Source organism: Pelmatolapia mariae, linkage group LG7 (genome assembly GCF_036321145.2).
Source record: "Pelmatolapia mariae isolate MD_Pm_ZW linkage group LG7, Pm_UMD_F_2, whole genome shotgun sequence".
Taxonomy (NCBI): Eukaryota; Metazoa; Chordata; class Actinopteri; order Cichliformes; family Cichlidae; genus Pelmatolapia; species Pelmatolapia mariae.
The window spans coordinates 23719885-23735470 of record NC_086233.1 but is presented as its reverse complement, the minus strand read 5'-3'; the positions used below and the strand labels follow the sequence as shown (position 1 = coordinate 23735470).

The 15586-nt window shown below is 42.2% G+C and overlaps 1 protein-coding gene across 1 annotated transcript; it reads right to left on the bottom strand.

The window, feature by feature from the left end:
- Nucleotides 1-2939: 2939 nt before the first annotated feature.
- zdhhc8a (zinc finger DHHC-type palmitoyltransferase 8a) lies at nucleotides 2940-15481 on the bottom strand. The gene is made up of 10 exons (XM_063478518.1): nucleotides 15048-15481; nucleotides 8707-8828; nucleotides 8444-8601; nucleotides 7591-7763; nucleotides 7393-7495; nucleotides 5912-6003; nucleotides 5698-5821; nucleotides 5482-5596; nucleotides 4795-4907; nucleotides 2940-4701 (listed from the first exon to the last, which is right to left on the bottom strand). The coding sequence occupies exons 1-10, from the start codon at nucleotides 15149-15151 to the stop codon at nucleotides 3397-3399; spliced, it is 2409 nt and encodes an 802-aa protein (XP_063334588.1). The 5' UTR covers nucleotides 15152-15481; the 3' UTR covers nucleotides 2940-3396.
- Nucleotides 15482-15586: the final 105 nt, after the last annotated feature.

Here is a 15586-nt window from a genome sequence, read left to right as displayed (position 1 = left end):
ATATTTTCTTCTTTTTCATCTTCTTTTCATTTGGCAAACAAAACTATGCATCACAGCCTACATCTGCCGAGTGGAACAGACAACCCAGCAGCTCAATTACTGTCATTTTAAAAATCTTGACATAATCCAACCAAAGTCTACACTCACTGGGCACTTTATTAGGTACAACTTGCAAGTACCTTACTTTTTGGCTTCAGAGCTAATTTTTCATGGGACTGATTCAACAAGGTGCTGAAAACATTCCTCAGAGATTCTGACCAACTGTTGTCATAAAAGGATGGACGTGGTCAGCAACAACACTCAGGTAGGCTGTGGCATTAAAACGAGGCTCAGTTGGGCCCAAAGTGTTACAAGAAACTATCCTCCGTACCATTACGCCACCAGCAACCTGAAATTTGTGTTGTTGATACAAGGCAGGATGGATCCATGCTTTGATGTTGTTTACACCAGATTCTGGCCCTATGATCCAAATATCACAGCAGAAACCAAGTCTTAGCTGAACAATTGTCCAATTTTGGTGAACCGGCGCAAATTGTAGCCTCTGTTTCCTGTTCTTAGCTGACATCAGTGGGATCCGTGTGGTCTTTACTTGCTGTAGCCTTCAAGATGCTTCAAGAGATGCTCTTCTGCATACTGTGATTGTGACACGTGGTTACCTGAGTTACTGTTCCCTTCCTTACAGCTCGAAGCAGTCTGATCATTTGCTATCAGCAAGACATTTTCACCCAGAGAACTGCTGCTCGCTGGATATATTCTCTTTTTCAGATCATTCTCTGTAAACCCTAGAGGTGGTTTTCTGGGAAAATCTGAAATACTCACACCAGCCCGTCTGACATCAACAACTATGCTATGTTCAAAGTCACTTAAACCACATTTCTTCCCCATTCTGATGCTCTGTTTGAACTTCAGCAGGTCGTCTTGATCATGTCTACATCTTTAACTGCTTTGAAGTGCTGCCAAGGAAACTCTTTTTTTCCAACTGCTACACATCCAACCATTCCTCGCTGGGTTGTTTTACTTTACATACTCTGAAGCTTCTCCTTTTTAAACTTTAGCCAGCTCAGTGTTTACATATTAAAAGAGCGCTGCTTACTAGCTCTTACATTAGTAGCCAAGGAAACAGCAAGTATAAACCCGAATCAGAGCTTTAGAGAAGAAATGTGCCTGTTATCTTAAAAAAGTGATATTTAATAACCTGATCCTTTTACATTTAAGCTGAAAAGGCTTTTAAAGAGGAATCAGAAATGCCTCATCACGATTGACCTGATTGAGTCTTTTATGGCTTTGTACGACTGTTGTGTTGAGTTTTGCAACGTTTCACTGCTACACATTTGTTGCTACTGCAAATAAATAAATAAAAGCGCACTTCTAAAAAGTGGCATGGAGCACTGGTTTGCAGATCGTTGACAAGAATATGTCAGTGACTCGTATAATTTGCAGCTTATTCATATTCCTCCTGGATTCTCGCATTGCTTTTAAGGTCCCGACATTGTCTGTCATCCTCCCCCCTCTGAGTTTCTCACTGTCATCTTCACAGTCTTCACAGAAAAGGCTGTGTAATGTAATCTGTAAACGTGTTAGACATTTTTGCCAATAGCAAGCACTCTGATGACTGCCTAACAATGTTGTTTACATTTTAATTGTTGCACTCTGGCACCGTAATGGAGAGGCTTCCTTTTTGTGTGTGTGTGTGTGTCATGTTTCATGTCTTTTGTTGTCAGGTCTTTAACTAAGCTGCGAAGCGTGAGCTTTTTTGAATTTACCAGACTGGTGAGAGATCTGTCAGCAGTGCTGGAAGTTCCTGCCAGCACTTTAAATCATTCAGGCCTTTCAAGACTTTCTGTCATCTTTGCACTTCTGTCCGCCCTGAGGTCAAACGCAACAATAACTCACCTGAAAACTTGGCCTCAGAGCGTTGAATCTTGTCATTTATTGCCTAAACAAAGACAGTTTATCAGGGCTCGACGTAGTAAAAGTTCCTGTTATCAGAAATATTTCTGCCACAAACACTGAATTAGTCATAAGTTCTCTCTGACGCTGAAGGTCGACCAGAAGAACGGACCCGTTAAAGCTGTGGGAAGCAGAAAAAAATAGAAAAATCTGTCACTTGATTCTTCATCTGATGCTTGTGAAGCATTAACACCACCTCTTGTAGATGAATGAAGTCTTGGTGATATTTCTTTTTTCTTTCTAATTAACTTAATGTGACCCACTCGTACTATGTAATAAAACTGCATTTGAGCTAGAGCCTCCTATGGTCTTTTCCATTACTCGTAGCCCCTGACATAGACATCATCATGCTGTTTTCTGGCATTTTACCCAAAACTGCATCATCTGCTGGATCATGCTGCTCTAGCTGAACATTATGCCTCCTTCTGAAATTGTTCACTAGAGGGTGCCGTGCACAAATTTGGTGCAGAGAGTGGCAGTATGAAGCCACTACCCTAATATACCTATCGCACTCCTTACGGACTCATAATATGTTTTTATCCACTTGTATTATCATCATTGCTAAACAAATATGTGTTCTAGCAATTTCTATTAAAGCGTGAGGGTTTTTTTTATTATTATCTTTATTTATTTTGCCTTTTTCAGTTTTATTACACACTCTGCATTCATAACAGGGGTGGTTAAACTTTACATAGAAGGGAAGTAAAGCACTTTATTCTCACGTCCTGCTGGAAATACTGTTATTTTGCTTGTGACGTGATGTGTCGCAGTCATATCAGAGTTTCGATTGGCCCAAACATGGCTGGCAGTAGGAGACACGACTGCTCATTTTATAGGTTCCTATGAGTATATCCATGTTTTTTTAGTATTATAGGAGAATTTTATAATTTATAGCAAAATATTATTGTGAGACCCTTTATACTGAATGAACTGCTGGAACCCTGGATGGTGTTTTAGTGGCAATTCACATCACAAATAAATAACATAAGTGGAAATTACAAAATAGGTTTATTCATATAAACAGCTACAAAATTCTACTAAACAGGGAGTTTTCTTTTTTTGTTGTTCAGGAGGAGGCAAAGTGTATTGTTACACTGTTTCACAAAAGCATTATCAAATGACATACAAACAAATAAGTTAATCTGTATTCTTCACAAAGCTCTTCTGAGTTTATAGAGCTCCCTCTGTCTGTAAGAGGAGGCACAGCTATCCTGAGATTCACAGGGATTTGTTTTTTTATTTGTTCAAACTTACATGACCTTGCAAGAATATAGTTTCTATGTGTATCCATCATTGTGTATTTATTTGTCCCACACCCTCCTACAAAGGGAAGTCCCAAATGGCTTCTTATTTACACGCTGCGGAGCTGTGAAGACTGAGACTAACGCTGCATAGATGAGTCATTCACACCACCAGAAACATGACTCTTTTTTTCTTTTCTTTTTTTCATTTCAGGGTTCCCAAAGTGACAGAGTCTTTCCCCTCGCCGGAGTATGGGAGAGAGGAACGTTTTGTGTTGGCATAGGAGGCGTACAGGGGGGCAGAGGAGTTTGAGGAAGAGGAAAAGCGGGGCAGGGTGGACGTAGAGGAAGGGAAGCCTGGGGCCGGCCTCTCGGGAGGGTAATAGGCCGGAGAGGAAGACCTGCCCCTGCTTTGTAGGCTGCTGCTGCTATTCTGCAGAGGAGAGCTGGAGGTTTTTGGACCATGTGTGAGAGAAGATGTGGACGAGCTGGAGAGAGGTGAGGTCCTGATGTTGTAACCTAGGACGCCCGTACTCATGAGAAACTCCCTGGAGCCATAGGCCGGCGGAGTTGGTCCCCGGGAGCCCGGAGGTCGAATGTTGTCCGGTGGTAAACTTCTCCTGCTTGGGATGTCATAGATCCCCATATCAGGGCTGAAGAGCGCCTGGGTCCTGACCTGGCGACGGAGCATCCTCTCCCGCTCCTCCAGCTCCCGTCTCTCTTGAATAGAAGCCATGATGGCTTTTGAAAAGTTATCATAGCGCGCAGCAGCAGACAGCGGAGGTGTCATGTCTGGAGGAATGAGATCCCGAAGACTACCTCGAGGACTCTGAGAAGCAGCATCTCGCATCGCCAAACCCAAAGGTGGGACATCTCGCGACATTACGCTTTGGGATGCAAGGTCTCTTGGCAACAGCCCTTGGAAAGCAGGAGAAGGGACTCTTTGAATAAAACCTTGGAAAGAAGGCGAGGCATCCCTGGAGGTTAGACCCTGCAAAGAAGGTGAGGGATCTCGAGGCTGAGGAGACTGTCTGCTGATGCCCATAAACACGGGACTGTATGTGCGAGGATGCGACCGCTGCAGGTTCCCGTCTGTGCCCAGGGTCATAAAGTGATGGGGGTAGCTGACTGGAGGGGCCCCTCTCTGAGCCATGACCTGAGGGTCTGCAGGAATGAGATTATCATAGGAGATGCTGCTGCTGCTGGTGTTGTGGTTGGCCAGCAGGCTGGAAGAGGACAGGATGCCAGGCAGGGGACTGGATTCCAAATTGTCAGCATGCATGGCTGGCAGCTGGGATTTGCTGCCACTGCGACTGGTGTGTTTCAGGGTGAGAGAACGGGAGTTCAGCGGCAGAGAGTTGAGCTGCAGCGAGCTGGAGACAGCGCTGGTCTGGAGGGAAGGCTGGACAGGCAGGCTGGCCTGTTGGCTGCATCTCACAGGGCTTCCTTTAAACTCAGAGTGGAGGTCAGGACCTTTGTTGCTCCCTTGCTGATCTGACGTCTTCAGCAACTTAAGCACAACAATACAAAACAGACAGCAGAGTCTATCAGACACAAATCAAAACCAAGACTTATATACTGAGGAATAAACTCTGAAAGTCACCTGTTCTGGAGGAACGGGCGATGATCCTCTGGATATAGCCTCAAGGACAGGTCGTAGCTGTGGCACGGTGGGAATAGATGCAGGAAGGACGGTTTTATTATGATGCCCCGGATCTAAAAAAGAAGTCAGCTTCAGATTAATGGCATGCAACAGCAAACGTATGGAATAAAACCACCAATGCATCTGAGCAAAGATGGCTTAAAGGAGTTCTTGGTCATCAACAAATCCCATGGAGAAAAAAAATAAAAAACAAACCAACAGTGCATTAGTTTGTCTCTAAATACTTTCCATAATCTCTCTGAAGCACACACGCCAAAAGCCCTCTGATAGATAATATAGATGTAAACCTATGAAAAGTGGGTCACAAGTTTCCATTTTACCGATTTTGAAAACCAAAAGTACTTCCAATAACAGAAGATGTATCTTTTTAAAAAAGACTTGATAAAAAAACCTTTTAAGATGTAATTATTGCACATTTGGTGCAGTAATCATTGCAGTTTGCACAGGAAGAAGAGTATGAACCCACAATCCAACAGTACATGTTTATTTATCAAATTATAATTAAGTCCTCAAAGTGTCCCCCTTTTCTCTTACTTAATTAAAAAAATGTTACAAAAAATGTGGCCGCTTCACTTTACAGATGCATGCTTATCACAGGATATAGGCATATGTGTCATTTTAAATTACCATCCATGGCAGCTACTTGGCTCTTCAACAGACCGTGGTCTGGTTTCGGAGGCAGCGGTGGTGGAGTTTTCGGTTGTTTGATGTCTGACAGCTTGACAGCTCCGGTTGAGGTTTGCTGGCAGAAGAAAAAAAAAAAGCCAGAGACATGAGAGATATAGCTCATACATCATATATCACTTGACAAGTGTGTGAAAATATTAAGCTCTTCGTGCTAACCTTATTCTGGAGACTCTGTATCCCGTTGCCTCTGACTTTCACTGGCATCTGCCTTTCAATTTCTGGCCTCAGAAACGGAGGCTGAATGTGGATGACTGCTTTCCTACAGGGCCTTGCTGTGTACCTGGTGTCCCAGGACAAAGACAGACAGCAAAACAAAGTTAGTTTAAAGGTTTGAATTAAGCAGAAGATGGAGGAGGAGAACGTTTCTTACTTTGGAGAAATGGGACTGCAAACTAGATGCTCCAAGTTGTTACAGCAGCCACGTGTAAAAGGGTTTACTCCTCCCTGAAACTTTCCAGTTACCTGTGAAAATATGAGGAAATATATTAGAGTTTTTACGTGTATACATACAGTACTGTGCAAAAGTCATACATTTTGCTATGAAAATGGGAAATAGGTGCAGTGATTTATTGAAACGTGCAAACCTACATGGAAGCACAGTATATGGAGAGTCTGTGAAGCTTGAAAGTTAAGTTTGTTATGACCACCTTTATTCTTCATTATAATCTGAACTCTATTTGGCAGCTTTTTTCTCATTTCTTTAACTCGTCTTCAGTAATAGTTCTCCAGGACTCTGAAGGACATCAAAGCTGATTCTGTCTTTTGTTCTGCTCTCTGTCAACATGATCGCACACTGCTTCAGTAATGTTGAGGTCCACTGAAGAGGCCGATCCATAACTGATAGTGTTCAGTTGTGTGCTTTTTTATCAAGCTATGCTTTTATAGTAATGGCAGTGTGTTTTTGTCATGCTGAACAGTAAAGATTATTCCCAACACCAGCAACTGAAATACAGCCTCAAACCACGACAGAGTCTCCACCGTGTTTTGCAGACAGCTGTAGACACTCAGTCTTGTTCCTCTCTCCTGACCTCTCTACATATTGACAATTTGAACAACTTCGCATGTGGATTCATCACTCCATCAGCCACTGATTTTTAGTCCAGTTCTTGTGTAATTTGGCATACCTCAGCCTTTTCACCTTGTTTCCCTTCCTTAAGAATGGCTTCTTGACAGCCAGCCTTGCACTGAGACCATTTCTGATGAGGCTTCAGTGAACAGCAAATGGATCAGCTGAAGGGTCAGATGCATCTCTCAGGTTCTGTGTCAGGGCTTTGCTATATTTTTACCGACATGACTTTATGATACTTAATACACCATCTGCTGTAAGTAGTTTTTAGACTTGCCTCTTCTGTACTTCTATACTATTTTATGCTTGTCAAACTGTGTTATCTTTGGCATTTTTCATAGATTCAGCTAAAGAAATGGGAACAAATGATGTGCATTTGCCACAAGCTGCTAGTAACAAAGCACAGATACAGTTTAAAACTGATTCTTTGCCAAGTTGTCTGTCTTATGTAGATAGTTAGGTGCTTTTTTACACTTGGACAATTTATAGGTCATTGTTTAGTGGCTTAACAATATTTTTTAAAAGAAACATTCCTCTGAAAATAGTCAGTTAAAAGCCCTGGACTGAAAATAATTGAAGAAAATCAGCCCTTGTCCAAAGGAAAAGTTTGAAAGACCCTCAGAAAACATGGAGAACTATTGCTCAAGACAACGTTTAAAGTCTGGCTCCTTGGAAGCAAATGACTTTTGCACAGAATTGCACAACACAACATCATTAAGTCCTTCAGTTTCATTCATATGCTTCTATGTTCTCAACAGGAATGTACATGTATGGAAAAAACTGACTTGTTCATTGGTGGTTCGTCCTCTGGATACCAGATACAAGTGGAATCCAGTGAGACCAAGGACAGGGATCAGAAACAGCCCTGATATGCTGATCACTACCAAACTGGGAAAAACAACGATAAGGAAAACTGCTTCTAGTTAGAATCAGTTAGACAAAATAGTCAAAATATGCAAGCAAAGATAGCTGCACAAGGATACGTGACAGTGCAGTGCAGCTTCCATAATTCATCCATGTGGTGCAGGACGTATATGAGGCCAAAAGTGAAGACACCAATCATGTGAAAAGTCAGTGACAAGAGAAACAGAAAGAAGTAGCGGTAGTTTCGCCTCCCGATGCAGTTGTTCACCCAGGGACAGTGATGATCAAAGTCCTGAAAGATTGAGAAAGGGGGAAAAATACTAAAAATCAGTTGTTCGCTGGTATGGTGTAGAACAGTTTGCATGTATGAAGCATGAAACAGTATCCCGCACTGCAGCATTTATGGCTTAAGCTCATTTGCGATGCTTATTCAAAACAGGGCCTTTAAAATGCAAAAAGCACACAAGTACACCCAAAATTCTATAAAACACGAGCTACACAACAGAAATATAAACACACAAAGCTCACAACACAACAAAAACACAGACAATGAGAGAAAAAATAAAAAAGGCAGCTATAGAACAGTAATACCTGCTGTGCTTTGTAAACACATACTTTTCAGTAGATGCTGTCTGAGCCCTTTTTTCAAATTGTATTTCTACTGAGTCCACAAAGGATCTGAGGAAAGGATTAACCTGATTAATGAGATCTCTCCCTCTCTCTCTCCAACACCCTCTGGCCATCATTCACCCTGCAGAAATCCCCTTTATTGACTATCCTCCCGACACACTGCTACACTCACTCAGAAGCAACAACTCATTTTCCCTCTTGATCCGTCCCTCCGTGCCTTCCACACCCTTATCACACAATTCCTCCATTTCAATTTCCCACCGCATTTGTTTCATGTTTTTTGTTTTTTTTACCCTCTCAATCATCTAGTTTTTCTTGCAAGCGGCCGACACTTCCGCTCACCTCCACACAGTGATCACAGATGCTGCAGTGGGAGCAGCGTGGAGGTCTGTAGAAATGGCAGGACGCGCACCACTTCATCCGCACCTGGACGCCCTTCACGTTCACGTTCTTGTACAGCGGAGCACGGAACTCATCATCCTTGTCTTCATCCTCGCTGGCTGGGAAACAAGATGTGAAGTTGCTAAAATAAAACTCCCAAATAAACTAGTGATCTATTCTGCTGTAAACATAATAAACATGACCCCTTCGCTTTGATTACTAACCCACTGGGAGCACGCCGGCATCCATAAAGGTTGCCATGGTAAAGTTGGCCAGCACGAAAAGGAAAAGGACGGCACAGCATGGTGGCACCGCAGGGCAGATGGTCACAGCCAGCCACGGGCACCTGAACACAAACACACACGAGAATATTCATAAACACTATTTCCTGCAGTTGCACTTATGCAAATCCAAATTCCAGCTGTAATAACTGGATGGGTTTTTTTGAGCCCTGCAAGCATCCAACACTTAGAGGTTAATTTTAACGCAGCTATCAAAATTTAAAAAAAAGAAAACAATTGTAAGGGATCATCTTCATCCCATTTATTGTGATGAGAGCTGTGGATCCCAAAAGTAATTGTTTACAGTGACAGATAAGCATGTATTAGCGTGTGCTCGGCAGTGCTCACAACAGGAGATTAAACGATGGAGGTCTCTCCTTGCACAGAATCCTTCTGCACCTTGTGCCCCGTTACACAACAGGGTTTGAACGATAGATAACTTTCATTACCGAATAATCTGTTGATGACTTTTGAATCGTTTACTCTTTGAAAAGTCAGAAAATAGAATGACGGCCACCTCGACATCCCTGATCCCAGCACAATGATGTGAAAGTTAGTGTCTGTGTGATGAGGAAGAAAAAAAAAGCTGCAGATAATTACCTTACTAACTCATTAAATGTTCAGCCCTCTAACAACAGCCTGCACACTGCTACTAGACAGAGAACCCTAGACAGGGTGGCTCATATGGATATAACTAATAATATTATAACTATAATAAGTGATCAAATGGCCAGAAAAAATGTCAAAAGAAGATTTGGCGGATTTAACGTTAAGTTGGATTTTGATCTGTTTAATTGCATAAAATGTTGCAAACTATGAGCGCTACTAACTAATTAAAACTGTTGTGAATGATTCTACTCTACTGCATGAGATTAGAGCGAGAGAGAGACTAATATCCACTGGATTATGTTAGCAGTGTTTGATTGAACATCAGTTGATTGGTCTATCTACTCTATGAGTCTTTTGCATATGGATTTATCAGTATGGGTTCAGATCAATAATAAAATACTATAATATGATGTATCTTTTAGGACTGACAGGGAAAACGAGTCAAAACAGGTTACGTGATTTATTTATTTATTTCGAACATGACTTCATGGAACATAGTTGATTAAAAACGAAGTCTGATTTAAAGTGAAAACGCCACAAAATTAAGAGTCCTCCAATCCCCAAACCCCCCTCTCAACCTACCCACCAAACCCACACCCAGGCTGGTTTTAGGGCGGGGGAGGGGGAGGGGTCTCACCCCGCAGGAGGAGTGCCTGCTGATGCCATGCCAGCTGCAAACACAGTAATCCCTGGATTATGAACTCTGGATTACAGACAATTTCTGCCAGTCCAGTTCATTGTGGATTCCTCACATCAGACGCTTAACACACAGAATACGCAGTCAAGGCGACCATATATCACACAGCATGATACTATATATTCTATAACATGACATAAAGCCACTACATTTATTGTTGTGAGGGAACTTCTCACAAAACTTGCAATCTTTGTTCAGCGCTTTCAGAGCAAAACACATCTTTTGAAATATGAAAAAATGCCGCACAATAAAAAGATTTGAATCTTAAAATATAAAAAATATGTGAGAAAAACATTAAGGAGCAGAATACGAGCCTCCAGCCCACATAGTTTTTTAGGGATGTGTGTCCAAGTTCTTCTCACATAGTGTGGTCATGTTTCACATGTCCTTAAACTGTCATAGTTTATTGGTTACGTTAAGCAGAGTAACACTGCTCATTGTCATTTGCAGTTATCTCTTAAATTACAAGCACAAACCACGTTTTAACCGAAGAGAAGCTAGATATGGACCAGACTGTAATGTGGATGCATCCACCAATTGATCTGAGACCATCTGGACCGCAGGGAGGGACAGTTCATTACGCCGCAGGCCCTACCTAATGAAACAGTCTGGGCAGGGGCGCTATTAAATCACGCAGAACAGTAAGCTGCTCTGCAATCTGCACACTGCGCTCATCCCTGCAGTGGGTCAGTGGCACGGCAGACACCACTCAGTCGGTCAAGCTGCAATTTCACTACTGCCAGTAGCCAGGGCTCCTTTTGTGAGCGCTGCAGTTACATAAATGACATCATAATCTGTCAGATTTCTAGAGACAATAGCCGTGCAGAAAATGCAGCTCGTGAATACATTCTCCACATGCAGTGTGAATGCATTTTTGCACCTTTAGCTTGGTGTTTTGAATTTCAGTGAAAAACTTAAAATAGCCTTCAAAAAAAGCAATTTATCAATAAAATGTCAGATTAATGGGATCAGGTGATCAGCCAACTTTGAAAAGTCTTTACTGAGTAAGTTATTTAAGCGTTAAGCATATTATAACTGTCTTCGTTTGACTATTGTGAAATAGTCAACTGCTATACAATAAGCAGATCACATGCAAGATCTTGAGAAATTTAAAACCAGTATTTTTGGAGTTAGGGGCCCACTTAAGCAACTGTAGCTTTTTTAAATTTCAGTATTTGTCAATGCAAAAATGCTTGCATCCTAGCAGACTGGAACACAGCACAAGGGGGATTTCTGCTGCTCTTTCTCATTTCTGCTCTTTGTTGGTGATCTGGCAGTGTTCAACAATGCACCACACCTTAAACACTGACCCAAACAAAAGTTCACGGTCAGAGGAACAAAAGCAGGAAACCGGTTAACTGGTGAATTTTATCAGGCAAAGGAAGACAAAGGAGCCGCCACGGATATAAAGGTCGTCCTCTGACACTCCCAAAGCCCGACTGGAAACAGAAATGAATGTATGCATGCTCGTACTGCTAATGCTCATAGAGAGCTGCTGACGCTGATAATTGCATGAATATTAGCAGATGAAAGGAGATGTGGCTGCAGGGTAACTGCGATTTCTGGAGAGGAATTTTCATGTCACCTTGCTCTGGTTTAAAAGCTAAAAACACTTTAAAAACATGAACAATGATACTGTGAATGTGCACGTGTGCGCACCCAAAGGACATAACTTCAAGGGTGCAAGGCCGTCCTGGCTGGTATTCTCTAACTACTGTGTGTTTCCATGATTCACAGGAACTAAACAATGATGTTATGGCAGATGACAAGTGATGTCCCTTTGATTCAGTGTTACAGGGGACGGGCTGAACAGAGTGCAGCACCTGTCCATCTCTGCTTTTCAAGGAAAAAATACAAGATGATAAACAAGCTATTTAACCGGCAGTCCACAAAACTCAGTGTCTGCTGTTTATTCCTCAAAGAAGATGTTTCTGCTTAAGGCAGTTGTGAGTGACCTTTAAGTCTGCTTTAGCTGCATGCAGTATGTACGACTGCACAGCTAGAAGAGCATTTTAGACATTTACATTAAATTGCACAAATAATAACAAAATGTTATACTGTTGGTCGGTAAGACAGACATATTGTTTTGTTGTTTATCTAAAGATTGGGATACAGTCTGTGGGATTCAGAGGTCCTGTGGTCAGAATATGTCGATCTCTGTTCTGCAGAAATGTGATAATTAAAAGTGTATGTTATAAGGTCGCTTCAGCTGACTTGCACTCACTTTCAATCACTTGCAGTGTCCTAGTTTTGCTGGTTTGGCATTGCAGTCCCAATTAAGCAGTCTCTTTTCAATCTATCATGTCAGGAGTTCATCGACTTCTTTTTTCTCTCATAGGATATAGATGGTCTGCAGGGATGCTCAAGAGTTTCTGGCCTATGAGCTCTATGTCTCTATACGTCTCAGGCCTGAAGAGTTTTCCCCGTTTGTAACATCTCTGTATTCTAACATTTAAAAACTTCTGAATAAAGGAAATCATTCCAGATTAAAACACTGCATAATAAAAATGCAATACAGAGACAACGATCAGCCTCAGCATCAAAAAACACTGAGCATTACAGTTGATTTTACTTTGATATGCAGCACCCATTTAAACACTGTTGCACCCCACCCACCAATGGGAATGATGCTCCAACAGCACCAACCTCACACAGCTGTACAATGTGACCATAGACTGTATATAAAAGAAGGACACGGCTTCCGTGTGTGAAAAGTGAAGCCAATGCATTTCCCACTTCCCATGATGCACTGAATGTTTCTTCTTCACTCACCTCTTTTCACTGTGTGTGTGTTAATAAGAAACTTTGCATTTAATCATTAGTTATTATTAATCTCTGACTCTCTTCCACAGTGTGTCTTTTGTCCTGTTTTCCTCCCCTCACCCCCAGATGGGAGAGTTGAGGCTGAAATTTATGGTTTTGGGGGGGGGGTATGGTTAACTCGGTCTTTTCCCGTGTTGTAGTTGTGTGTCTTATTTTGAAAGAAATATTTACGCGTTACCATAGCGACCAGAGAGCATTAAGGGGCAGAGAGGAAGATGTTACTCTCAATGTTGTTGGCGCATTTCAGGAGGACGCTGCTAAAAGTTACACAATTACACAGTGAATTCGCATTTACTATTATATTTACAAAATACCACAGTGTTTGTCTTGGTCGTATCATTTTATTTAGTTCTATTTATCCGCGACACCTTAATCACCAGTCCGTGAAAATTTTGTCAGACATTAAACCGGTCCGTGGTTGGGGACCGCTGCTTTAAGGAGGGTCTAACTTGTGGCTGACGTGGTGCCACTGTGCCTTGTTTTTTAAGTTAGATCTGAGCTAACACACCAAGGCCAAAATGCTCAGCTTGAGGCTTAAAAGCTGGACTTCACAAACCAGTGGGTGGCCTAATGGCAGCTATGTCTATGTATGTGTATAGACAAATCTCAAAAATTACTCAAGAACAGAGCCCAGTCTCCTCAACCTCCAACAATCCCAGATCCCATCCAACTGACCATCCACAAGGTGTACCAAAACAAACCAGAGACCCCACTCCTCAACACACATGACCCAAAGGTTCAGCTGTCAATGTTCTGGTGCCAGCACTACAGGACACCCCTAAAGGTCACTTATTCATGCCCTAAATAATTAGATCTCCTTCAGAAGTACAGGAAGAACCGAAAATATTAGGCAGATGGTTTTAATGTTGTGGCTGATCCACCCACACGGATTTCTACAGCTACATCTCTGCAGATTAACCAGATTAAAAGTGCATAGTTATAAACAGGAGAGCAAGAATTTAATTTTCACATTCTTCTAAAGCAGGGATATTTAAAACATTTCAAACACATACACAGGAAAAATATTGCAGGAAACTATCAAAGAAAAAGGAATTGCAAAACTATCCCTTCGCATTTACAGTAAACATTTCCACTTATTCGGACTCTTATCTCCAAATAACCTATTGTGAACTCAAAGATTGCAGACTTGGTTTTCCCAGATGGGGGATGACATGACACCAACCAGAAGAATCTAATCCCATACCCCCAATCTGGTGTCAGATTCCAGTGGAAACAGTGCACAGCCTGAGAGTAGAGAGAAAAACTAGGGCAGATATGGCTACAGAGATTGAGGGGTCAGAAGGCTGACATATAGCCTATGATGTGGGAGCCTGCAGAAAGTCAATGATGAATATGGAAAAGCTTTATCATTTAGTGCATTAGTATTACTTTGTTCTCTGTGTAGCTTTGAAATGTTTGGACAAATTACACAAATTTATAGTCGTCGTTTAAATTGGATTCTCAGGGTATTATAGGATATTATATTCAAATTTGGCTTGGGTGGAGTCTTTTCAGTCTTCCTCACAAATAGGTCAAAGCCAGTATGACTGAAACATCATCTCTAACATCTCTATTGCATATTTAAAACTATATTTGCTTTAGTTTGTCACATATTGCGAGAAACCTTGCAGTGAATTTTCAGGGCTTTTGCAAGACGAGTAGCCTCTTTTGATTTCCTTTAGCTAAATTTATGACACATATGGGTCACGGTGACACACTGAGACATGCTGATTGTGGGTGGCTTATCCCGTAAACTGTGTTCACACTTGGGTCCTCAGGGTGAACCGGGCAGGCACCCAGACCCGTCCAAACTGCCAGCTAACCAGGTCAGATGTTAGCAGCCCCGGTGGGTCTGCCAGCAGAGTGAAGACAGTGAAAAGGAGAGGAAATTTTGCTCTTTTTTAACAGCTTCTTGGATTTTCAAAATAAAATGTTAATTTAAAAAAGGGAGAATAAAAGTGAAGTAAATTGCATTCAGTTTAATAATCTTTAGCTGTGCCAGAGAGGACACTGGGGATATGTGTGATATTTTTCTAACGCTTAAACAGATCTATTTGATATTTAGTAGCTGTGGATGACAGGTGTCTGAATGCATGGCTCGGCTGAATGATCCGTGCAGTAAAACACCAGTTTCCCGTGACTCTTTCGTACTTACGTGAAGACGAAGAACAGGGAGGAAGAGCCGACCAGGAGGCAGGCGGCCGTGCACACCGGGATGAAGGCGCTGGGTTTCAGCGAGTCGGCGCCGCTGGCGGGCATCCTGTCCTCTCCACGCTCATCAGTGTCTCATACCGACGAAACGCACGGCGAATACACCGCAAAAGTCCCTGCTCGTTTGTTTGCAAAGCCCTTCATAAATCGCAAAACGCCGAGAAACGACAATCATAGTCAAGGGGTGAGGAAGAAGAAAAAAGCCCGAAAGCGCAAAAAAAAAAAAATACAAATAAAAGCCCGCAGAGCCGCTCCTCACTCCTGCGTCCCGGTTGGTCTGTCCCGGCCGCCAGCAGCGCACAGATGCCGCCTCTCGTCTGTCCCAAAGGTGGTGCTTTTACTCATCAATGACGTGAAGCACTACTACACTGGGCCGACTGAGACCCCCTGCTGTGATCTCATGAACTACTTCTTTTCCTTCAGTTCTTCCCACCATTGTTGCACATGACCACTGCTGCTCATACCAGTGCTTAATAACACCAC

Bases quoted from the DNA above. Each gene is read 5' to 3' on its own strand.
- zdhhc8a (XM_063478518.1), bottom strand. From the start codon at position 15,151: ATGCCCGCCAGCGGCGCCGACTCGCTGAAACCCAGCGCCTTCATCCCG. The intron at 4,908-5,481 runs GTAATTTAAAAT...CTTCTTTTTTAG, and splicing joins CCAAGTAGCTGCCATGGATG to ATCCGGGGCATCATAATAAA. The intron at 4,702-4,794 runs GTGACTTTCAGA...GTTGTGCTTAAG, and splicing joins CGCCCGTTCCTCCAGAACAG to TTGCTGAAGACGTCAGATCA.